This window comes from Lissotriton vulgaris, chromosome 11 (assembly GCF_964263255.1).
Source record: "Lissotriton vulgaris chromosome 11, aLisVul1.2, whole genome shotgun sequence".
NCBI classification, from domain to species: domain Eukaryota; kingdom Metazoa; phylum Chordata; class Amphibia; order Caudata; family Salamandridae; genus Lissotriton; species Lissotriton vulgaris.
Genome location: NC_141699.1, coordinates 1,040,933,426 through 1,040,958,248, shown reverse-complemented (window position 1 = coordinate 1,040,958,248; position 24,823 = coordinate 1,040,933,426). Strand labels below are relative to the sequence as shown.

Below are 24,823 nucleotides of genomic sequence, written 5' to 3'. Positions count from 1 at the left end.
ACAATATCTGTGACTACTTGAGACTAATGATTCTGAATGATACTGAAATGCTGCTGATTCTAAGGAGTATCTGAGAATAAGAGTACAGTTTCTGTATCCAACGATAGCAGACAGTCAATTAGAAGTGAAGTGAACACAGGCTATTGACATGTTAATTACATGCTTGGATCCAGAGGATCCAAGCATGTTGGCTGCACCCACCATCAACGCCCAGGTCTATGAAGGCTCGACGAGGCCCCCTTCACTTTGTTATATTTGGCCCAGAGAGAAGGGATCGGCGGCAGATGAAGTCTCCAGGGCCTAAGAAGACTCTGGGGGTGGGGGTTAGGGGGGATGCGTACCCCTTTTTAGGTTTCGCCTGGGGCACGGAGCGTAAGCTCCGCCCCCAGAGAAATCTCTAGTCTTCAGTTAGGGGGACTTGAATACGCCCCTCTGTTCCATTGGCTAGCTCCATAAATGGAGGCTAGCCATTGGAACAGAGATCTGTCCGTCAAGGCCGGACCAGATTCGGGGGCGTTCCCGACATTTTTTCCCTCGCAACCCACTTCTGTTCGTCATCACAGTGGTGGGTGTGTGTTATTTTATTTTTTTTGAGTCCGCCTGTTTTCTTCTTTTGCTAAGTGTTTGTTGTTGGAGTTGGCTGCAAGATTCGAGTTCCCACGAGGCGATCAGGTAAGGAGCATTTTGTTTAGAAATGTGCGTGCGCCGTGATCCTCCCCCCACCCCTCGCTGTCCTGTGCACGTTTCCCGCCTCCCTCCCGCCGTCCGTGTTCTCTCCCGCCGTCCGTGTCCTCTTCCGCCGTCGTGTCCTCTCCCGCCCCCCTCCCGCCGTACGTGTCCTCTCCCGCCCCCTCCCACCGTCCGTGTCCTCTCCCGCCGTTCGTGTCCTCTCCCGCCCCCCTCCCGCCGTCCGTGTCCTCTCCCGCCCCCCTCCCGCCCCCCGTGTCCTCGTAGGTGCTTATTTATTTTTTTAATTTAAAACTGTGCGTAGGAGATGTTCGCATTGTTCTTGGCTGCACGATCTCGGAGCACGGCGCGCTGGGATCCCGTGTAGTCACACCCCCTGCGTGTCTCTCCTCCCTCCCCTTTTTTTATTGCTTGATTTTTTTTTTCCCTTCTGGGTAATCGGTTTTTGCCTTCTACGCCCAGCGCTTCTCCTGCCTAATTATGAACTTTCTACGTCGCCGGCTCTCGGACAGCAGCTTCATCGCAAACCTGCCCAATGGATACATGACCGGCCAGCAGCACCCGGAGCCCAGCAGCCGCCCCCTGCCGCCGTGTCTGCCACTGCCGCGCCCGCTCCAGCCCAGCAGCCTCCACCCGCTGCGCCCTTGCCGGCCCTGGAGAGGCGCCCGTCCACCCAGTCTGCCTCGGTCGGCAGCAGCTTCTTCTCCTCCATCTCCAACGCCGTGAAGCAGACGGCGGCCGCCGCCTCGGCGGGGCTGGTGGAGCAGACCTCGGCGGCCACAGGACAAGCCAAGAAGTTCAAACAGCTGCTGGTCATTGACGAGCAGCACGTTGACTGGTAAGTGGTGCATGGCATGCAAGTGGCCGGCGTGGGCAACCTGACTCCGTCCTGTGCCCGCCCAGCTCCTTGACCGTAGATACAACATCCATCCCCACGGGGGTGCGAGGGCGAGAGAAAGCAGACATGTTCAACAGACGGGCGCGGTCTGTGACACCCTTATGCGTTACAAGTGTAAAAAAAATCTGTGGTGTGGGCCTGTAGCACCTGCCCACCTGCTGAAGCGTCCAGTGGGTGCACACCTGTGAGCAGACACCTGCAGGCAGCCACACCCGTGTGAGAGACTGCACTGCAGTGTATATGGCTGAACCCTGAGCACCAGAGCGCAGGTGGCCAAGTACCCAAGTCGTAAGCATCCTCTCTGGCAGAAGACACACCTGCTGAGGTCCACAGCCCGCCCCTTCCCCTCGCAATCATGCATTCGAGATTATTAGCTCCCTGGAGAAACCGTGTGAGGCAAACCCTAGACACCTTCAGGCAAGCCAGCCCCCACCCCCAGCCATTAGCATCAGTTGACACGCATGTCTGTTTAGGTGCTGACCTTCCTTAGAAAAAATAGAACTACGAAGGTATTGTAGAAGCATAGACATTAAAAAAAGAGGCCATTCGAAACAAAAGCTAGCTCTCACGCCCTGGCATGCACAGGAAAGCACTGTTGTTCAAACCCCTAAACTTTCCCCGTAGAGCACAACTGTTCAAACTGTGAGCGCCCTGGAGCAGGCAGGACTGAAGGGACCCTTATCTCTCGAAAAAGTGAGGTTGGAAACCGAGTGCGTGGTTGTAAGAAGCAAAACTATTTTCAATTCTGCAGGTGCGGGACTAACATACATTAACTGTTTGTCTGGAAGGCTACCAGAAGCTTGAACAGCTGCATGCGTGTGTCCATAGCTCTGTGCACCTCGTGCCGCCCACGAGTGTAAAGTTGCAGGAAACCCTGGCATTATGCACACCTTCTGCAGATGGGCGCGTGTAAGAACCTTCCTCGCCCACAGGTGCACCTGACTACAAGACTAGCTAGTTCCACGTCCCCCATCTCCTAAAACCGATCCGAAACAGTACCGCCATTTCAGTGACCAGTGATTCCAGTGTCACAGTACCGCCATTTAAGTGACCAGTGATTCCAGTGTCACAGTACCGCCATTTAAGTGACCAGTGACCCTAGTGTTCTTGTATGCTTTGTGTTCGACTCTGCACAGCCCCACTACCATTTTAGAGACAACTGCCTATCTAGAAACCATCCGCACAGGCCCCAGTGCTGTATGTAAGGTTCTCCAGCATCCCCAGGTGCACCCGACCTTTGAGCCCTTGTCAACCCCAGTAACGCTCGTGCCCGACAAAACTCGTTTAGGAGATCTCAGTGCTTTCACCACACATGGACCACCTGACCTGCCCCGCCCCTTGAGCTTTCCCGTGATGTCATCAGCACAGCAGGTTTTTAGGCCTGGATTTCCCTTTAGAAATCGCGTGTAGCTGGAACATTAGACCAATGTGTGAAATATACATGAAATTAAACTACAACTCCCAGAATGCACTTTTATTTGTATTACTGTCTAAGATTGGAAATATGGCGTCCTATCAATATGAATGGAATTGACAGTCTTACTTGCACAACCTGCGTTTTCATGCTTGCAATTAAACATCATGTTTCCACGCTATTTTTTTTACATTCTCTTTTCTCTGGGTAAAATTGCGCCAGCATTAATATAAGTGCGACAAACTGTCCCCGCAATGGCCCATGTCTCCCCATGTGCGCAGCATGTCGCTATTCCTGTTTTTTAAAAATGCGCTCCCGAATTTTAGGCAAACAAGCGAAACACTCATGTACACAGATGGTAACAACAAATTGAAACAGAAGATACAATGAATACCGATGCCTACAGAAATACAGTATAATACAGTATAATTTGAAAAATTCACAATGTCGTGCGTGCGTTTGTGGTGTACTGCAGCTATATAATTTATATTTGCTGTTCGAAGTGCTCAACATACGGGTTGTAGCAAGATGGGTGTTGGGTTGGGTTAGCAACCGTTTTCAATATATCAAATGTATCTAAGTGCTCGTGAAATGTGTTGTTATCGTTCTACCTTTAATACAGTGCTTAGAAACAATACGTGTAAGGTATTGTCCATTTGCGAGAGATTAAGCTATTGGCATTCTAAATGACAATGCCATTTATTTATCTGTTTTCAAAACCAACACATAAATAAAAAAATTGTCATTTACAATGCCAATAGCTCTAACTTTTACAAAGGCGAAACCGTTGCATTGTAAATGCTTGTTATTTGGTTGGCCCTGGGGAATGGGCCCCCCGGGCCCAAAATAGATCCAGTAAGGGGGACCTGCGCGTTTTGGATGACCTAAACTGAGGGCTTGGTGTCCAAACCGCTTCCGGCACCCCCACAGGATATGTCAGCCTTTAGACCAGCTAGCTCTACAGTGCCACTACCACCCCCTGTGTCCTACGGTGGTGTATGTAGTTTCTGGCAACCACTGAACATGACAACCCTGATTGTTCAGGGATCTTGAAAACAGTACAGTACTTTTTGCTTAGTCACGTGTGCCTACTTATTCTCAGAAAGTAAATAGGGGCAAAAGGACGTTTTTAGTAAGTATTTATTGGTCAAGCTGCAGTCTTGTATAAAACATATTTGCTGCGACAATCAGGAGACAGAAGCATACGAAAGAAATCACAAGTACTAATATGGTAAATAGTATATACATTTCTACCATACCGCAAAAAAGATGAATATATACAGTTAAGATAAAATAGTTGGATTTCCATAATCGTTTAATGCGCGCCCTAAGTAATTTGCCTAAGAGTACCTAACCCAGATATGTAGGGGTAGCATGTATATGTGTGTAGATATATTTGTATGTATCTAGTCAAGAATCTCCTAGTGAAGAACCAAATCCCTCACCTGATGGTTGAGAATGAAGGACTCCATCTCTGCTTCGAGGATAACACCCTGCAAGGGATGTCAGACCGCTGCGCATTGAAGATTCTGCATGCAGGCCCATGTCAGCATAGAAGGAATTCTCCTCTAATTTGCAGGAGAGAATAAAGGTCTTGTATGCTAGAGTGGTCACTGCTGGCTTTCATCTAGAATCAATATGTTTTGAAAACAGTCATAACTGTTCGGAAAACAATCATAAATGTGTTTCAAAACAAATGCGATCATGCACAGCTGGCTGTTGGCCAAGGATGAAAAAAGTGGCGACCCTTATACAGAATTATGCAGTGCCTGAGTGCATGTTTATGTACGTCGGGTACAGGAATTAGGAAAGAATAGTAAGAGCCTGGTGTCTAAGAGACAGGAGCAAGCTACTATGTAAAAGGTCCCCTGTTTCCGAACCTGTGGATGGGACAATGTATGTAAAAATGGGTATACAAGACAGGACTAGCCTAAAGGACATGACACCCACTCCTCATCAAAAGGTCAACTGGGTCAGCTGAATAACAATAAAGGTAAAGCTATAAAAGCATAAAAATCATTTTAAGCTAAGATACTGAAAAGCATTTCTTTAAAAGCCTGCTACAAATGTCCATAAAAAAAAGCGTTTGAAAAGGTCCTCTAAACTTGTATATATTATTATTACACTGAGCACCTTAAAAGCCATTATAGTTAGTTAGAGCCGAGATGGAAAGATAAAACAGTCACTTTCGACCTTTAATTTGGTAAATGTTTAAAAAGTTGCCAAATAGTTCCCAGCACAGGAGAGGCTAGATTGTTTAGGAATCCTACGCTGAAGTCTCAACATCACCGAACATGGTATCCGCAGAAGGCAATCCCTCCAGAACTTCCACTATCATGTAAAGTGAGCAAAGATAGTCATCTTCGGTTCCCAAAGCAGCCACCGGGGAAGAATTAGATGCCTGCACGACTGGAACCGATGCCTGTACCTCGGAGCAGAGTTGATATCCTTTCCAACATGAGCGGAGTTTCCCTTGGAGGCTGTAGAAATGCCATCATCAATATGGGCATACACTGTAAACAACTGTATACTTGAGCCTGCAAGGGATTCAGGAGCCTTTCTATGTCCGGCGGCGCCACCGATGGAAGTGCCAGGCACAGGTCCAACACAGCCAAATCCGCAGAAGAGGCAACGGAACACAGGCTGGACACATTCTAGCCAGACTGGTCTAAAAGTCAGGAACCAAAGCTCAACCAGCTCCCAAAGCCGTGACGGACCCAGGGAGAACACCGTACGCTCACGACAACGTCGTTCCAGCAGTGTTCTCTCCATGTCTTGAGTGATTGAGACGTCCATCGCAAAGCAATAGGATTAAAGTGTATGAAAGCTGGAATTACTCCGAAGATGATCTGAAAGGTGGTTAAGAGATCTGATGCAAGACGCTTAAATAAGTGTACGATCCCACTCGTATCAGACATGTTAAAGATACGACGAACCATTTCTCTGAAATGGATACGGAAGTTTGTACGGACCAGGGCCTGTATCTCTGTCGAAGACCTTGCAACCTGGAGATCAAAAGTCTCCCGGGCTGAAGTTAAGGCCATATCTAGTTGAAACAAGATTGCTTTCAGTCTGCTCAGTGAATCAAACCTTATACTGGAAACATTCAATGAAGGCCACAGTGGTGCCTCCCTAACTGTGCGAGCCAGAGTAAACAATACTTGCTTACAGCAAACCAGCCTGAAGTTTACTGTGACTAGATATGCGATGCCTGGCGCCATCCCGCAACAGCCTTGATCATTCGAGAGAAACTCAAAAACCGGATAAATCACGAAGCCTGGAAGCCTTTCAAGTAGCAAGATGAGTTTGCTTTTGACTCATTACACGCTCCATTAAGCGAGACCTCTTTGCTCACTAAAAACTCACTTAAAACCTTTTCATAGTCTGTACTATTTAAGAAAACTTCAGTGTCCTTATTTCTGCACCTATATCTGAAAGGCAACTCTCATGTTTCCTGTACGTACCCTTCACTCAGCGCTTCATACCTGCCTGCTTGGATGTATCTACGGCAGTATTGGAACTGGAATGCCGTGATTGGCAGCGTGATATAGCCATGAATTAACCATTCCGTAGACAGTGCCTCTGCCACTGTAAAAGGTAACTTCTCTAATTTTTCAATGAGCAGCATGGTGTACTTTGCATCTCTTAATGTCATGGTCAATTGTCTGTCGGTCAGATTATAAGCTAAGAACAAATTTGTGCAGTTAATGTACCACCATGGCATGTGGCCTGTACTCCAATATTGCAGCGTCCAGCTCAAAAGCAAAATGGGGCACAATTGTGATTGCCAATGTTGTAAAATAGACAAATCTTGTTCCATCAGATCAATAGCTGAGGACACAATGTTACCCAGTGAATAAATATGTGAAGAAAGTGTGGTCATACCATTGTCCACCACAGCCAAGGTCTTTCCTAGGTTAATTCTATCAATCTTACGTAATCTCTCAGCAGAATACTGTTGAGAGACTTTCCTCAGTTCATTGTAGATGGCATATAATAAGCATTTTTTACGCGCTTTCTTGCGACCCAGCAAGAAATCCTTAAGATCCATGTTGTCCGAGAGAAGGGGCAAGTGTTCAGGAGGGGGTAGAATACTGAATCCGCACTTCCAGGAGTGACAGGACATCTTAGAAGTCTCCTGGATGAGTGCGACATGGCCGCATTGATTATTGTGAACCTCAGTGCAGCCTTTGACACTGTGACCCTTGTCTCTCATAGAGAGGCTTGTTGAGATATAGATACAGGGAACGTCCCGTTCTTAGTTGACTTCCTTCTTAGAAGACCAGTCTTTTCAAGTGATTTTGGCCACAAACTCGTCAGAATGTGATGCCATTAACTCAGGAGTTCCTCAAGGATCCTTCCGAAGTCCACCACCTTTTATTATCTATGTGTGCCCACTAGCAGACCTGGTGTGTTATGGCCTCACGTTATTCTGTTTTGCACATGACACTCGGATCATCTTCTCCTTGTCATCTGCACATTACCACAACTCGAAAGCCTTTAACTCTTGCTTGAGTAAAGTGGAAGAGTGTATGAATCACCACTAATTAAAAATGAATGAAAACAAGACGGAGGTGTTGGTGCTGAGAAGAAATCCATCCCTCTGGGCCCCCATCATTGACCAAAGAATTTGGGTCCCTTACCAGAATCAGTCCCTCAGGTTGAGAACCTGGGGTTTGTATTCGATGACCAGTTGTCAATGAAGCTGCAGGAGATAAAGGTGGCTGTCATATGTTTTTCCATTTTGGTTACTTCCATTTTCATTACAACAGACAGTGGTACAGGCACTTATCATGGCAAAATTTAATTATGGCAGCATACTCTACATGGGAGCGGATCAAGCCTCCATTAGATGGTTGAAGATGGTGCAAACCTCCGCGGCAAGAATGCTTTACAGGCTTCCGAAACGGACGTTGGTGGCGAGTCTGCTGAGGGAGTTGCAATGGCTGTCCATAGAGAAGCGATTTCGGTTGAAAACCTTGTGCTTTGTGCACAGAACAAGGGCTGGGGTGATGGTCCCATTATACCTACAGGACTTCGTGAAAGCATATCAGCTGGCCCACTCTTTTCATTCCAGTGACTGAGCCTTATGTGTGACCCCTACAGTAAAACGGTCATGGATGGGAGACCCCTCGTTTGCATATCAGGGCACCAAGTTGTGGAACTCCCTCCCAGAACAGATTAGGCACTCATGATTTTTTGAAGAGAGCTGAAAAACTGTCTATTCTGAGTTGCTTCCTCTGGGGTACCCTATCCAACGATAGTGCTGGGAAACCCCTGTGCACTTTATAATCTCTTTAAATAAATAAATATACTAAATCACTAGCCATCCTGCTGGAGGAGGTGTGAACACCTTCGTCTGTAAGTGGCATTTCTTCTAGTCTCAGAGAGTGGGGGCTCTCACCTGTAGGGGTCAGAAACCTGTCTGTGGAGGCAGGCTGGGCCACCAGTTAGCCAGCTCAATAGAGGCTGGTAGGCTTCAGGGGCACCGCTAAGGTGCACTCTGGGTGCAAGGTATAATTTTTTTATTTAAGATGTTTTATATAGCCCTAGCCAGACCGAAGGTATCGGAGCCATTCACATAATTACAGAGCGGTGCAAAAGAAAGCAAAGAAAGCAAAACACAATACAGCACAACAAGACATTTAGGATACGAATACCCGTAGGAGGAAGAAGGGGAGATCCAGTACAGGGTTTTGGCATTCCCCATCCGGGCGGGATGGGGAATGCCATAGATCTATTGAACCAAGGTGTTTGATATCAAACACTATAGATTTCAGTGTAGCTTGGTGACTCGTTTTGACCACTGCCCAGTAGTTACCCTAAAATGGCTTCCCTGTTCACTTGCTATACGTAGCAATTGAGCTAGACAACACAGGGCCATATCTGCTCATGCAGATATGCCCTCACATAGGATATATGCACCCTGTGTTAGGGCTGTAAGGCCTGCTTTAGGGGTTCCTTACTTATATCTTATGCAGTGACTTGGGAATAGCACACCGGGATGTGTGCCACGGCTTGTTTTCACCATGTCACACAGCCTGCAATGGCAATCTGCATGCAATTTGAGTGGGGGTCACTTAGGGTGGCATCAGACATGCTGCAGCCCTTAGGATGCTCTGTGCCCTAGGTACCAGGTGTACCATTTAACGAGGGACTTCCGGGGTGCCACAGATTATGCCAATTGTATATTCTACCTGGTTAGCAGGCTTCCAGTGTTCTTCCAGTCGAAAACACCAGCATTGGTGAGCAAAAAGTGGGGGTGACCATGCCAAAAAAGGCAGTTTCCTACAAAGCGAGTCTGCATATGCTTTTTCCACTCAACATTTTCAGTGTTCCTAATTTTCTGAACTTCAAGAATAAATGCTTTAGGGGTCATGTTGTACATTTTAAGATTTTTTTGTCACATCAGGAGTGTGGAATTTAATAAAATATCTACTTGTCAATGAGATAGGTTGCTTCATAAATCTACTTGTCCTGTAAAAGAAACCTACGTGTGCCTTGGGTGACATGTAGTTTAGCGACAAATTATGCCATCAATCTCATTATAAATGAGCTCTGATAATAGCCTCTCTGATTTTTCCAGGACTAATAATATAGTAGGGCTTGAATACTTTCACTTTCCTTCATTCCACCTTTCTGCAGATCTGTATACTGGCACTGGAGGTAGCTAATAACGTGCATGGTTAAGGGTTTTCACCAGCCCTTCTCTGATCTTTACCATACTGAGAAAGATTGGAAATATACTCCGGACAAGGGTCAAAAGTAAAACATCTTCCAGGACTGGGAAAAAAAGTGGTTGGAGGGAAAGTGAACTTGTAAACTCTCAACAGATTTTTTGCATGAGCAGATCTGCACATGCATATTTGTTCACACTAAAATACAGCTCACAAATATTTTCTAGCAATACAATTTCCTGGTCTGTAAATTCTTGTGAATTCATATAATACATACATCTGCACTAGTTAACAGGCATATATATACCATGGGTGCAGTTTGTGACTTTGTTTTCGAATTGGGCCCTAATTATTTCTGGCGTTAACCAAGACCTTTTGTGTTAATTCAAATTCTCTGTCTATCCATCTGTCAGCTGGCTTGACAGTGAATGATCGCAATCTGCTCTTTCTCAATGAGCATATCGGCACACAACGTAGTTTTGTTCAGTACCAGATGCTACTATGGCAATATGTGCTTTTTGAGGCCAATTTTTTTGGCCCTTTTGCCAGTGTTTGTTACAATAGTGAGGGCCCAGCAGCTCCCACAAAAAAAATGTTTTACAAAAGCTGTGTCATAACAAGACACGCATTGACAAAACCAAAAGATTGACCACCCGTGTCTGTTCTGTTGGCTTTGCCAATGCTTGTCTATTTTCATGTTGCCCATAATCTTTGTAAAACTGGTAACACTGATTTTCCACTATAAATATTTTTGGGAAAATACTAGCATTCATTTACACATTTTACTAAATGATACTTAAAAGAAATGGTACCTAAAATTTCACAGTAGTTTACAAAACGTTTTTTTTTTTCTTATGTGCATTTTTTTGAGAATATTTTATTATGAAAGCAAAGAATCTTTAATCTTTCCAACTTCTAAAAATATTTCCATCTAATCATAGAGCTATCTTGGAGCATTATATGTAGCGCCATATTGTTAAACTTTGGAAACGTGTGTACAAATGTCTTTTTTACTGGAACCACTGTCAGTAGTGCAGTCCTTGAGTACGTCATTTATTTAGAGTGCTCACCCTTCTAAAAAAGTTTTTGCATTAATGAGTCCTAAATACAAGTTGGAACAACATTAACATATGTAAACCAATATTACCACTACTGCAGACAGTTCCCTTCCTTACTCCATAATGTGGTACTGTAAATTGACAGCCAAAGGGGTTGTGCTGCAGGGGGTTGGGACTACTGTCCCAATGACAAAGTAAACCTGTAAACTTGTTGTCCTTAACCCCAAACAATATGTCCTTGGCGTCGACGATAGGAATTCGACACCCCTGCTTATGCATTGCTGTCTAGCAATCGATAAAGGCCTTCTGCATCTTCCTTGGGCACTGTTAATAATCTTATCAAATCCTATGCCTTTTCATTTTGCTTCAGTCCAAATTGCATGCTACTTTTATATAAATCATTTTTAGATCAATATCTTGGCCCTCTCACTTTAAAGAGGGTCCTGCATACGATTTTTATGTTTATTTTCTGCTAAATTCATCTGATTCCTCTGTTAGGTGTTGCATTGGAACTGGTATACATTTAAAATGGTATATACCTTTGGATTTATTCAATCAATCATTTGTAAAGTGCACTACATATCCGCGAGGGTCTCAAGGCCCTGGGGGGGGGGGGGGGTGCTACTGATCGAACAGCCAGGTCTTGAGTATCCTCCTGAAGGTCTTGTGTCTGTCATAGGCTCAGTGGGAGGGTGTTCCATGTCTCAGCAGCAAGGTGGGAGGAGGATCTCCCACCGGTGGTTGTTCTTCGGATGCGCGGGACGGTGGCGAGTGAGAGGTCAGCGGAGTGTAGCTGGCAATTGGGGATGTAGAAGGAGAGCCGTCTGTTAAGGTAGGCTGGGCCAGTCTTGTGGAGTGCCTTGTGCGCGTGGGTGAGGAGCTTGAAGGAAATCCTCTTGTTGACGGGGAGCCAGTGCAGGTTTCTCAGGTGGGGGGGTGATGTGGCCGTGGCGTGGTACGTCCAGGATCAGTCGTGCCTAGGCGTTTTGGATGCGTTTTAGTCGTTTGATGAGTTTGGCCGGGGCTCCCGCGTAGAGGGTGTTTCCGTAGTTGAGTCTGCTGCTGACGAGGGCCTGGGTGACTGTCTTTCTTGTATCTGTCGGGATCCATCTGTAGATCTTATGGAGCATGCGGAGGGTGTTGAAACAGGAGGAGGAGACGGCGTGACTTGCTTGGTCACTGAGAGTGCTGAGTCGAGGATGATTCCCAGGTTACGTGGGTGTCGGGGCTGCCCCCAGTGCTGTCGGCCACCAGGAGTCGTCCCAGGCTGAAGGGTTGGAGCCGAGGATGAGGACCTTCATCTTGTCAGAGTTTAGCTTCAGACGACTGGTCTTCATCAATTCGGCGACTGCCTTCATCCTTTGTGGAGGTTGGCTTTGGCTGTGATAGGGTCCTTTGGTGAGGGAGAGGATCAGCTGAGTGTCGTCGGCTTGGAGATTATGTTGAAGTCGTGCTATCGGGCTACGTGTGTGAGCGGGGTCACGTAAATGTTGAACAGCGTTGGGCTGAGGGAGGATCCCTGGGGTACGCCACAGATGATCTCTGAGGCTTTGGAACAGAATGGAGGTAGGCGGACGCTCTGGGTTCTGCCGGAGAGGAATGAGGTGGTCCAATCCAGAGCCTTGTCTCGGATCCCTGCGGCGTGGAGGCATGCGCATAGTGTGCGGTGGCAGACTGTGTCGAAGGCGGCAGAGAGGTCTAGTAGGATGAGTGCTGCGGTCTCGCCGTTGTCCAGCAGGGTCCTGATGTCGGTGGCAGCGATGAGGGCAGTCTCGGTGCTGTGGTTGGTGCGGAGCCCTGACTGGGAAGGGTCCAGGCTTCTGTTTTCTTCGAAGTATCGGGTTAGCTGTCTGACGGTTTTCTCGATGATCTTGGCCGGGAAGTGGAGCAGAGACCTGGGCCGGAAGTTCTTGAGGTCTCTTGGGTCTGCCTTAGGTTTTATGAGTAGGGTGTTGATCTCGGCGTGTTTCGAGATCTCTGGGAAGGTTGCGTCTCGAGGTAGAGATTGATGACGTTGAGCAGGTGGGGTGCAATGGTGCTGCTTGCTCTGTTGAAGACGTGGTGCGGGAATGGGTCCGACGGAGAGCCGGAGTGGATTGAGCGCATGGTCTTGATGGTGTCATCGATGATCACGCTGTCCCAGGCTAGCAGGGGGTCGTGGTCGATGGTGTACGGAGGGTCTGTTGTGTTGCTGTATGTTGGGGCTGTCTGGGTGTTGAACCTGTTGTGGATGTCTGGTATCTTGCGGTGGAAGAAGGTGGCGAGGGAGTCGCACAGTGCTTGTGACGGTGGGATGTCAGTGTTGGAGCTGGGGTTGGAGAGTTCCTTCACGGGGTTGAAGAGCTCCTTGCTATTGTGTGCGTTGTTGTCAAGGCGGTCTTTGAAGGAGGTTCTCTTGGCCGCCCTGTGGAGGTGGTGGTGGTTGCGGATGGCGTCCATGTGTGCTGCGTGGCTGTCCGGAGTTTGTTCACTGTGCCATTTCTTCTCTAGTTTCCGGCAGGCTTGCTTGGAGGCTAAGAGTTCTGGGGTGAACCAGCTGGCCCTCTTGCTGGTGTTTCTGTGGGGGTGTTTCTTCAGTGGGGCGAGGATGTTGGCACAGTCCTCGATCCAGCTTCTGAGGCTGTGGGCAGCGTTGTCAGTGTTGGAGGGTAAGGTGGGTAGGCTGAGAGCGAGGTTTACGTGTAGTTGGTTTTCGGTGATTTTGCTCCAGCAGCGGCGAGGTATCTGTTGGGGTGCGGTGGTGGGTTTCTGGAAGGCGAAGTGGATGCAGTGGTGGTCGGTCCCAAGGAGTTTGGCGGTGTGGCTGATGGAGACGTACAGGCTTGAGGAGAAGACTGGGTCGCGCGTGTGCCCGGCGGAGTCGGTGGGTGTTGTGACGAGTTGCTTCAATCTGAGGTTGGCATGGTTATCGATCAGGGTTGTGGAGTTGTTGTCGTTGTTGTTCTCAAGGTGAAAGTTCAGGTCTCCGAGGAGGATGTAGTTGGTGGATGTCAGGGCGTGTGTGCTGATCAAGTCGGCGATGGAATCGCAGAACTGGGGGTGGCGTCCGGGGGGTCGCTAGACGAGGGTGCCTCTAAGGGTGGAATTAGGGTCTGTGTGGATCTGGAAATGCATTTGTTCGGCAGTGCTGAGCGCGTCGTCGTTCCTATTCGAGACCCTGATGCTGTTCTTGTGGACGATGGTGATTCCTCCTCCGACTCCGTTGGCGCGGTCTCTGCGGGTGATCTTGTAGCCTTCTGGGATGACTATGGCAATGTCTGGTGCGGAGGAGTCGTTAAACCAGATCTCTGTCAGGAAGGCGATGTCTGGGGATGTTGTGTCGAGCAGGTCCCAGAGCTCGACGGCATGCTTGCGTGGGGAGCGGGTGTTCAGTAGTATGCATCTGAGGTGGTAGGGGTTTTTCTTGGCGGGTGGTTCGTCGGCCCTGAGGCTGGTGTATCTGCAGTTTCGGCAGGTGAATGGGTGTGTGTTTCGGGCGGCCTTGAAGCAGGTGTGGCTCCGTCCTGAGTTGAGAGCATGCAGAGTGCTGGCATCGTAGTGGCGGGGGCCAGGGGTTCTGGCACTTGGCGCGGTCCAGGCGCGGATGGGCGCAGACGGGCTCGCCAAAGGGACGCCTTCTGCGCGGCCGCGAGGGGGCTGGCATATAGGGGAGGTAGGAGTAGCTAGGAGGCGGGAGCAGCGAATGGGCAGTGGGCAGTCAAGGGGGCAGGCCCACAGGGGACTCAGCGGCGACGGACAATGAAGGTAACAGGAGGAAAAAGGGGCACAAAAATCGAGGGTAAAACGAGTGGCACAGAAGGCAAAAGGGCACAAAAAAACGAGTGGAACAGTAGACAAATGGGGCACAGAAACGAGGGAAAAACGAGTGGCACAGAGGGCAGAAGGGCACAAAAAAACGAGTGGTACGGAGGCCAGAAGGGCACAAAAAACGAGGGGAAAACGAGTGGAACAGAGGGCAGAAAGGCACAAAAAACGAGGGAAATACAAGTGGAACAAACGGCAGAAAGGCGCAAAAAACAGGGCAAGAAACGAGTGGAACAGAGGGCAGAAGGGCACAAAAAACGGGTGGAACAGAGGACACGAGCACACAAAAAAATGAGGGAAAAACGAGTGGAATGGAGGGCAGAAGGGCACAAAAAATGAGGGGAAAACGAGTGGAACAGAGGGCAGAAAGACACAAATAAACGAGGGAAAAAGGAGTGGAACAGGGGGTAGAAAGGCACAAAAAACAAGTGGCACAGCAGGCAGAAGGGCACAAAAAATGTGTGGAACAGAGGGCAGAAGGGCACAAAAACGAGGTAAAAGGCACAAAAAACCTAGGGGAAATCGTGTGGAACAGAGGGCAGAAAGGCAAAAAAAACACGAGGGAAAAACGAGTGGCAGAGAGGCACAAAAAACAAGTGGAATAAAGGGCAGAACGGGCAGAGAGAGCACGGGGCAGCGAGGCAAACAGAAGGAAGACAAAGGGGCACGGACCACGTACAGGCAGCGGGGGAAGACAGACAACAGCAGTCACAGATACAACAAGGAAAATACAGGCAATACAATAAAAGCAATAAAGCGAAGGATGAACAAACCTACCTACGGCCTACCACTGGCCACCAGGGATGACGCGCAGGTGGCAGCCTGCGGGTGGTGGAGGGCCTCGAACTTCCTCAGCAGCGGCAGCTGGGGCAGGGAGGCACAGGCAGTGCTGTGCGGAGGGGGAACGACCTACCTGGTGGGGTCAAGGGTCAATAGTTGTGAGTGTAAGGTGGATTTCATTTGTGTGTTCTTTGTTTATGGCGCAGGATATGGTATGTGTCTTTATTAGATGTATCTCTGTTTATGGAACGGCTTGTAATTAGAAATGAATTGTTGTGACTGCTATAGCTAGGTATAGTTGTTTTTTGGGGAGTTAAGTTTGGGACCGTTTTTGTGCTATTTCCTGTTCCTGTGATTAAACTGTGCTTAATCTTTGTTGTTTTTTTTATCATATCCTGACCTCAGCAGGAAAACATTGTGTATAACATTGCTTTTGTTCTTATTTCTTATTTAAGAAATATGGGACAGTAGGCTGTAAGAAAGATTTGCCTTGGAGTAGCACTGCTGTTGGGCTATTTTATTGATGCTCTTTATAAAAACAATACTACAAGTTCTTCATAGAGTTAATTTTACAACCGGTTTTATTCTGATACAGATGTACTGCCTACTAAAGGACTGGATCCCCATCAAGCCTGAGCAGGCAATGGAGCTCCTTGATTGTAATTACCCAGATCCCATGGTCCGGACCTTCGCTGTTAAGTGCCTGGAGCAGTACTTGACTGATGACAAACTGTCTCAATACCTCATCCAACTTGTGCAGGTGCAGTATAATACCTATTAACATTAAAAAGTTTAGTTAATCCATTGGTAACTGTTGCTTCTTCATTAAGCGGTTTAATATGCAGGGTATGTATTCCAAAGATTACTTCAAAGTGTAAAGCAGGGATACTCTGTATTCCTTTTTGCTTATTATTGCACAAATTGACAAAGCTAAACACCTTGATTTTGGCCACGATGGCGCAGCTTCAGATTATTATATTTTCTGTAAAATATCTAGACATATTTTGGTACTTGGACTAGACGTCCTTGTCTTCAGATACTGTAGGAAATATGCGTTTTTGAGAAATTTAATTTGACCTGTTCTACTTTGGGAATAAATCCTTGAACAGTTTAGTTACATGTCCCCTTTATAAGTTGCATAGCCCAGTTGTGAATCTACACTTGCAGGCAAAATGTATACATCAATCAAGAAAACCATTATGTGTGAACTGAAAACAAACCTTTGTTTATCCTTCTAAACACATCATTCTCTAGCATAGGAGCTTTGCTGATCTTCATGAATGTTTAATATCTCCACCTCTCTTCTTATCCCTGCAACTATATTTCGGCAAGATAAAAACAAAAAAATTTTAAAAAGGTTTTTGGAAACTCTCTAGTCCAGTGATGTGATCTAATACGCCATTGTTTAATTTAGACTATTTGTAAAAGTAAAGAAACCTACTCTCCGCTTTATCCCTTTGCAGTCTCTTAAGTCCACCCTAACATTTGAATTGAGTAACAGCTCAGCTTGATGTCCTTATTATCAGGAATACAGAGGAGAGATACTGGGGATTTTTCTCATGCTTTTTCTCAGAAAATAGCAAAATGTCAATTAAAATAGTATGAATGGATTTCCCTGAAAGGGAAGCTAGAAGGTTCGAAGGTGGAGCCTTTATTCCTAGAGGCACTTCATTGTTTCCCATTAGGAAGGTGCCTTTGGTCTCGGTGCTCAGACGCAAACCTGCATTTGATCCAGAATCCTCAGGGCCTACTGACCGGGGGAGAACAAGCTTATTGAGGCAGCAGGCCATAAAGTTCGGAGGGCCATAGCAACAGCATTCAAAACAGCCAGTGCCACAGCCTTTCTATGGTAATATGATAGGGCCCTGTGGGAAATCTTTTGCAACAAAGGCAAGACTTCTTGCAAGTTACGCAGGAGGGAGTGCTAGCTTCCATTGCCTTTGCAGACCTACTACCAAATTCTGCTAAGATATCTCCCTCAGATGTGCTTGATGGCTGCGTTTAACATCTTTGAAGCCTGATATTTAGGTAAAACATATGAACCCAACATTTACTCGATCTGTTCTTTTCTGTTCCTAGGCAGATGATGAGATGTAGGGAATGAGAAAAGAAGCTGAAACTTTGAAGGCTGTAGGCTTGGAGGTGAAGAAAACTATCAGTTGCAGGACCGTTGTTACTACCAGAGGAAGAGGTTTCAACTCCCTTATATGTCCTATCCGTTTCATCCGCAAGGACAACAGCAACCTTCGTAACATAGGTCTGGCAGAGGTAGAGGTTAACCGCAACACCAGCAACCCTCTTCTGGATTTTCGAATCTCATTAGAGGCAATGGCTCTCTGTTTCAGCCCTCAGTTCACCAGTCTGGTGGGAGGGAGTGTTTGCAATCATTTCAGAGAGTGGCAGAACAGAACAACTGCCAGATGGATCTTCTCAAATAACAGAATTGTTACACTCTTCAGCTCAAATATCTAATCCATCAATCCCTATTAAGTGCACAAAAACCTCAGCTGCAATTACTGAGGGTAAAAGCTACCTCTCACCTGTAAAAGGATGTATTAGAACCCTTTCCTTCCTCTCACAGAGGAAAAGGCATCTATCGTAGATGTTTTTTTAGTCCCCAACAAAGGCCCTAAGCAATAATCCAGACTTACACTGTACCAGAGACCGTTCAGCAAATGGGTCTAGGGACTGAAGGCAGTGTCGAAGTGCTTGGGCTTCCAGTGATAAAGCCCTGGCTCAGGGTCGCTCCTGTTTGTGGGGGAGTCCATTCTCAGAACCTGATGGTGCAGGGGTTACGTTTGGAAAAACAACTCTCATAATAATCGGATATTGAAAGCAGTGCATCTGGTTTTGAAGGGTGATCTACACTCACTAACATCGAACTCTGTTATGACACAGACACACAACATGACCACAGAGCCTAGACACCTCCGGGTATTAGAGTGCTTTATAAATCTTCATTTCATTTCAGAGCAGTACCTCCACAAAAAGGAGGGATCGTGAGCCAGAGTTTTATCGCTGGAAGCCCAAGTGCTCTGGCACTGGCTTCTGGTAAGGAGTATATCCATTCAGCACATTCATCTATTGCACCTTCAAAACTGCCAGGTAGGTCTTCTGAGCAGATATTTAATTGAAACGCCACAAATTGGTTATTGATGACAGCATCTTAAAAGACATCTTACAAAACTGGAGGTTCCCACAAATTGAACTGTTTGCCACCCTTTAAATGCAAATTGCCCTAACTTGAGCTGCCCGTTTCTTTCCTGCTCTAAACTACGTTCTCAGGACCGCAGTGGGCACGGTGTATACCAGAAGGTAAAATGTACTATTCTAACTCCAGCCTTGGAATGTTTTGGGGAAAGTCATTGTTGGAAGCTGGCTCTCTATAGTGCACCAAAATGGGGTCCACTGTGCAGAGTCCAGGCGACCCTTAGAGGTTTACAGTGGTTGTTATAATAATCCCAAATGCTCTTTTTTCAGTAGTGTGGTTTAGTCTTATTAGAGGATGGTGTGAAGTATTTATTTTACACACACAGCTAATAAGTTAAACACAGACTTAATAAAGGAATCAGACACTGATTTATTTAAAAACAAAACACAGAATTTTTATTTGAAGTTAGAAACCAAGATCATCTTAATCAGGTAAGTACTTTGCAGGATGGGGATTTCTCATGAAATAGAAAATGCACTGTATTTGTCTCTTTAAAGCGGTAATGTCATCCTGTGGAGAAAAACATACACTTCATATGTCACTTGTCATTGACTTAAAGCACTGTTCTTCTGGACTTAAGGTACATATGGGGCAAGGTCCAAGGCAGCACCAACAGATCAGCTCTGGAGTGTCCTGATGCAGAGGTGCTTTCCGGCTTTGGGAGCCAGTCTGGCAGAACCCACAGGGGTCGGTTCAGGTCATGAGGGTCTTGGCCCCCCAGGGACATAGTCAGTCCACTCGAACTCAGCCTGGGGGACTCGTGTGCAGTGATACATTGTTCGGCGGGGTCACGCTGTTGGAGACTCTGGTGGTTCTCAGTCCCAGCAGAAAGAGACTGCAGGCGGAGACTGGGGCAGCAGTCTGGCCAAACCCAAGGGTGGGCTCAGCTCTTATGGGTCTCAGGAGCACGTTGGCACAATCACCTCCCTTGGACTCAGGCTGTGGAGTGCGGGTGCAGGGGTGCTTTGCGGCATTGCAGTCGGGAAGAGGTTCACTCTGCCTTGGTGACCTAATGAAGAGGGTTAACAGAGCAGCAGGGCTACTCTGGGGGCTGGCCTGGTGGAGCCTGACATCCTTTGATGGTAGGTCTTGCTTTGTGCTGTTGGAGTCCGGACTGTACTACCAACAGCCTTGGTAGCTGTAACTTCTCCTGTACACAGAGTTTTTTTGCTGAGCGGCTCCTGGGGTTCCTTGCGTCTCCCAACTTGGCAAGGGGCGGATCTCACCTCCTGGACCTCTGAGACCTTTCTCCTGTCGTGCTGCTCCTTTGAGCCCGATGGTTAGCAACATGGTGTACTGACAGATGCTTTGCTGTGTCTACAGGTGTAGGGGAGCTACTCCTCTACTCCGAGGGAGATCTTTTCTGGTTGTTGAGGTGCTGGGCAGTCTTCCAAGGGTTTTGGGGAGGATGTCCAGCTCTTGGCGAAGTCAGTCCCAGCGATAGTCAAAGTGGAAGCAACCTGGCAGGGTTTTGGGCCTATCTTTGGTGCAGGTCTTAGTTCTTGCTCTCTTCGGTCCTCCATCTTTCTTCCTCAGTTCCCAGTAGTCTAATATGATTTCCTGGTGCCAGGGGGCCCCATAAACATTTAATATAGGGGCGTTAAGTGGCGTGAAGGGTAGCAGCCAATGGACTACTTACCCCGGGGGGCACCATCCTGTCCCAGAGTTGCTAATTCCACCACACACAAGATGGTGGAATTCTCTTTTTTGTGTCCCTTCTGGCAGCCCACCGTAGGTTTGTGACTAGCCTGAAGATGCATCACACCTCCTTGCGAATATGTCTCTTTACCCCGCAGTCCTTCTTCCCGCAGGGAATCCCAACGTGGTCGTTACGACGACCGCGTTGTGATTCCGCATACCATTACTCCGCAAGTCGGAACAACGACTTGCGGAGGGGGGGCGCTGGATGTTGGAATAGCATCATTTACTATTCCAACTCCAGTCAGTGCGGGCACTAAGGAAGGTGTTGGAGTTTAAATCCAACACCTTCCCCCTCCCCTCTGCAAGTCGCTGTTCCGTCTTGCGGAGTAATGGTATGCGTTGTCACAACGCGGTCGTGGTAACGACCGCGTTGTGATTCCATGCGGGGAAATAGTTTCGGGGTAAACGTTGTTTACCCCTCCTTGCATAGATAATCTCCTGCCTGTCCTAATGCCAAATGAGCACTCCGGGCAGGGGGTGGCATCTCCCAGGTCTGGGGGAAGCCTCTCTATCATATCCACGGCAGTGTGCTCTTTGAAGCTCCCTGCCTTGACATGCTAATTTACTAGCCATCCTGCTGGAGGAGATGTAAACACCTCCTGCCAGAGCAAGTATTATTACTGACCTATGAGAGCGCTTCTCTTAATTCCTAGGGGGTCAGAAACTCTTCTGTGGTGGCAGGCTTCACAGGAGCACAAGTAAGGTTCAGAGGGTACTTCTAAAGTATCCTCTGGGTACATGTACTATTAAATACATCACTGGAATCATTGTGGGTTTATTAATACGAGGTGTTCTATCAAACACCATAGGTTTCACTAAAGTCATTATGTAGCTTGGAAACTCGGTTTGATCAGTGCCCAGTACATCCCTTAAGATGGCTTCCTTGCTCACTTGTAATATCCAGCAGTGGCACTGGACATTACAGAGGCATATCTGCTCATGGAGATACGTCCTCACGTGCTATAATGCACCCTGCTTTAGGACTCGAAGTCCTGCTGTAAGGGTGACTTGGATATAGCCCATGAAGTGTCTTTCGCATGGCACAGAGGAGTATGCCATGTCATGTTTTCAAACATGTTTTGCACCATGTCACGCAGCCTGCAATGGCAGTCTTTGTGTAATTTGTGTGTGGGTCCCTTAGGGTGGCATAAGATACGATGTAGCCCTTAGTGATCCTCTTTACTACTCATACCCTAGGTACCAGGAGTACCATTTACCAGGGACTTACAGGGTTACTAAAGTCCTTTGCCGTTTGTGTACAATTGGAAATCAACTTGTTTTAAGGAGTCAAACCCCAGCATCCAGTAACTAAAAAAGAGGGCAAAAAGTGGGGAGGCAACTGTAACAAAAACCCAGTTTTCCACAGTCATAAATTCCCCAAATATTTTTAGAAAGGGTTGAAAAGTAGTAATTTTGACTTGGGTGGGGGGGAATGCTGCCCTGAGGGCGCAGATCAGTGCAAAAAACTAGATATATCACTTGAGAGCCAGAGTTTGGGAACCAGGATCAGTGGGCAATGCCCTTTTGATCCAAAAAAGGTTCTACACTTTTCTGCAGATCCTATTTCTCTGTCTAAATAAGGATGAAATACTCTTATATGACATTGATACTCATTCGCTGACACAGTAGTGGTCCACAAATGAAGCTGCTGTGCAAATCCTGTTGTATGGAATTTAAGAGAAATTGCATCCTACCAATGTGCCATTCTTGAATTTGTCAGCATGAGTCCTGTGATCGTGCAGTATGGTCACAATGGTTTACCTCATGTCTCTATGAACATTATCAAAGAAGCAAAATGCCCATCTATCAATACATCATATTTTTTCAAATTGAAAAGATTTGTATTTGGCAAAGTCTTACCCTCAGTTTGCATCTCTAAAAGTTCACTTTGCTGCCATCATGGCATACAGAAAAGGTACTGTGCAAAGATCCTTCTTCACTATTTGCATGATGATTGGAGGGTCTAATAAAGACTTCTTCACCAAGACACCTTCTCCCCAACTGGAGCTTTGATTGGTCTTTTCTAAATTGATAGCTGCCCATTTTGCGCACATACATTATGCCTCATTGCATCACCTTATTTGAAAGGTATCTTTCTTAGTGGATATTACTTTGACCTAGACAGTTAGCAAGCTTCAGACTTTAGTAACAGAATCTTATGCACTGTTTTATCACAACAGAGCTGAATTAAAGTGGTATACTTCTTTTCCCCCAGTTGACTATCACAGTTGACTTTCACATAAACCAATCTGTCTACCAGTTTTGTTTATTAATCCCTTCCCACTGGCTGTGAAGTCCCTCCCTTCTCTGGATGTCAGAAGAGTCTTGGATGTTATCTAGAAAGACCCACAGTTTTATGTAAAACTAAGAAGCTTTTTGTCAGTTATGGTCTTCTCCATAATGGCTTGGCTTGCTCCAAACAATCAATTACCCCTTGGTTAGTATTGTATATTCCATTTTTTTTGATTAGTTACCAAAACATACCATGCTGGAAACCATAGAATGAAGAAAGGAGGCTACCCAGCCAGGTTAAGGAATATGCTAGTAACAGAAACATGTAAGGCAGCCACCTGGAAGTCTCGCCACACTTTGACTAAACAGTGCAATTTCCATGAGCATTGAAGAGCTGACACTTAAGTGGCGAAGGTGCTCTGAGGAATCTCTTTGGATACCTTTCTCCTTGCCAGTCAACTGTACTAAGTTGTGTCTTTTTTCTGATGGTTGACAGCTGCAAGTTTTGGGATACATTTGCTCTTTTCTACTACTTTTATAACTCCGGGAACATCCTACGATACCGACACCTACAACACAGAACTAAGATTAGAAGTAACATTTTCTCCTAAGGTGGAAGTGTAAGTTGAGGAGAATTGGAGGTTCAATCAATCAGGGAAGTGTGAAGCACTCTACTTACCCGGAGGGCCTCAAGGCGCGGGTGGATTAAGCAGCGCCATTCAGTCGAAGAGCCAGGTCTTGAGTGTCTTCCTGAAGATGTTCAGAGAGAGGGCGCGACTGATGTCGAGCTGGGCTTGTTCCAGGTCTTGGCCACGATGTAGGAGGAGGCCCTTCTGCCTGTTCTGCTAATTCGCGGAGTTTCGGCGAGGGTGAGGTTGGTGGATCGGAGGATCCTCTTTAGATGGAGATTCTCTCGTTGAGCTATTGGGGTCCGGTGTTGTGGAGGCATTTGAAGGCGTGGGTGAGTATCTGAATGTTACTCTCTTCTCGACAGGGAACCAGTGGAGGTCTCACTGGTATTTGGTGAAGTGTTTTTGTCGAGGGATGCCGAGGACGAGTCTGGCTGCTGTTTTCTGTATGGTCTGAAGTTTGCTGGGCAGATACTTGTTGATTCCGGCATAGAGGGCGTTTCTGTTGTCCAGTCTGCTTGTTATGAGTGCGTGGGTGACGGTTTTTCTTGATTCGGAGGTGGGATCCGTTTGAAGGTCTTGCGGAGGATGCTGAGGGTGTTGAAGCAGGTGGAGGCAACGGTGTTGACCTGTCTGGTCATGGAGAGGGAGGAGTTGAGTACGATCTGAGGTTCCGGGTGTGGTCGGTGGGGTTGAGAGGGCTGCTGAGGGCAGTGAGCCACTAGGTGGTGTCCCATGCGGTGGGGGAGGGTCTGATGACCTCGGTCTTCTCTGAGTTGAGCTTCAGGCAGCTGCTGCTCATCCGGGTTGCAAAGACCTTCATTCCTTCCTGATAGCTGAGCCTGGTGGTGACTGGGTCCTTGGTGAGGAAGAGGATAAGCTGGGTGTCGTCGGCGTAGGAGACTATGTTGAGTCTGTGCTGTCTGACGATGGTGGGGGGGGGCCGTGTAGAGGCAGAAGAGCGTGGGGCTGAGTGACGATCCCTGTGGCACTCCACAGTTGATCTCTGCGCGTTCGGAGAGGAAGGGTGGCAGTGTGATTCATTGGGTCCTGCTGGTGTAAAAAGGAGCGGAGCCGTCGAAGGCGGTTCTCCGTAGGCCGGCGTCGTGGAGTCTGGCAGCGAGTGTGTGGTGGGAGACGGTGTAGAAGTCTGCAGAGAGGACGAGTATGATCCGGGCTGCGGTGTGGCCTTGGTCAAGGAGGGTGTGGATGTCGTCCGTGGCGGCGAGTAGGACGGTCTCGATGCTGTGGTTGCGCCGGAATCCGGATTGGGAGAGGTCGAGGATGGAGTTCTCTTCAATGAATCTCGTATTTTAGGCGTTGATTGTCTTCTAAGTGACTTTCGCCGTGAAGGGAAGGAGGGAGATGGGTCGGTAATTCTAGATGTCTGAAGGGTCCGCCAAGAGCTTCGTGAGCAGGGGCTTGACTTCTGCCCATTTCCAGGCGTCTGGGAAGGTGCCGGTTTTGAAGGTGGTGTTGATAGTGCATCGTAGGTCCGGTGCAATGGTGGCGGCGGCTCTGTGGAAGATGTGCAGAGGGCAGGGGTCCGTGAGTGCTCCTGACCAGATGCCTTTCATGGTTGATTCGGTGTCTTCGGTGGTGGCTGGGGTCCAGGCGGAGATGGTGGGTTGGCTGGTGGTGTTAGAGGGGGGAGTGGTGTCAGAGTCCAGGTTCTTAAAGCTGAGCAAGGTGTTTAGTTTACCACATTGACAAGGCAGAACTCTACATTTAG

At 47.5% G+C, this 24,823-nt stretch overlaps 1 protein-coding gene across 1 annotated transcript in view; it reads left to right on the top strand.

Moving 5' to 3' along the window:
• The window catches only part of PIK3CA (phosphatidylinositol-4,5-bisphosphate 3-kinase catalytic subunit alpha), a 300,074-nt gene that overhangs the window by 186,665 nt on the left and 88,586 nt on the right, over positions 1 to 24,823 (top strand). The window contains exon 11 of the mRNA XM_086944379.1: positions 15,914 to 16,078. Within this exon, the coding sequence (XP_086800505.1) occupies positions 15,914 to 16,078 (165 nt within the window). The remainder of the gene's footprint in view (positions 1 to 15,913; positions 16,079 to 24,823) is intronic.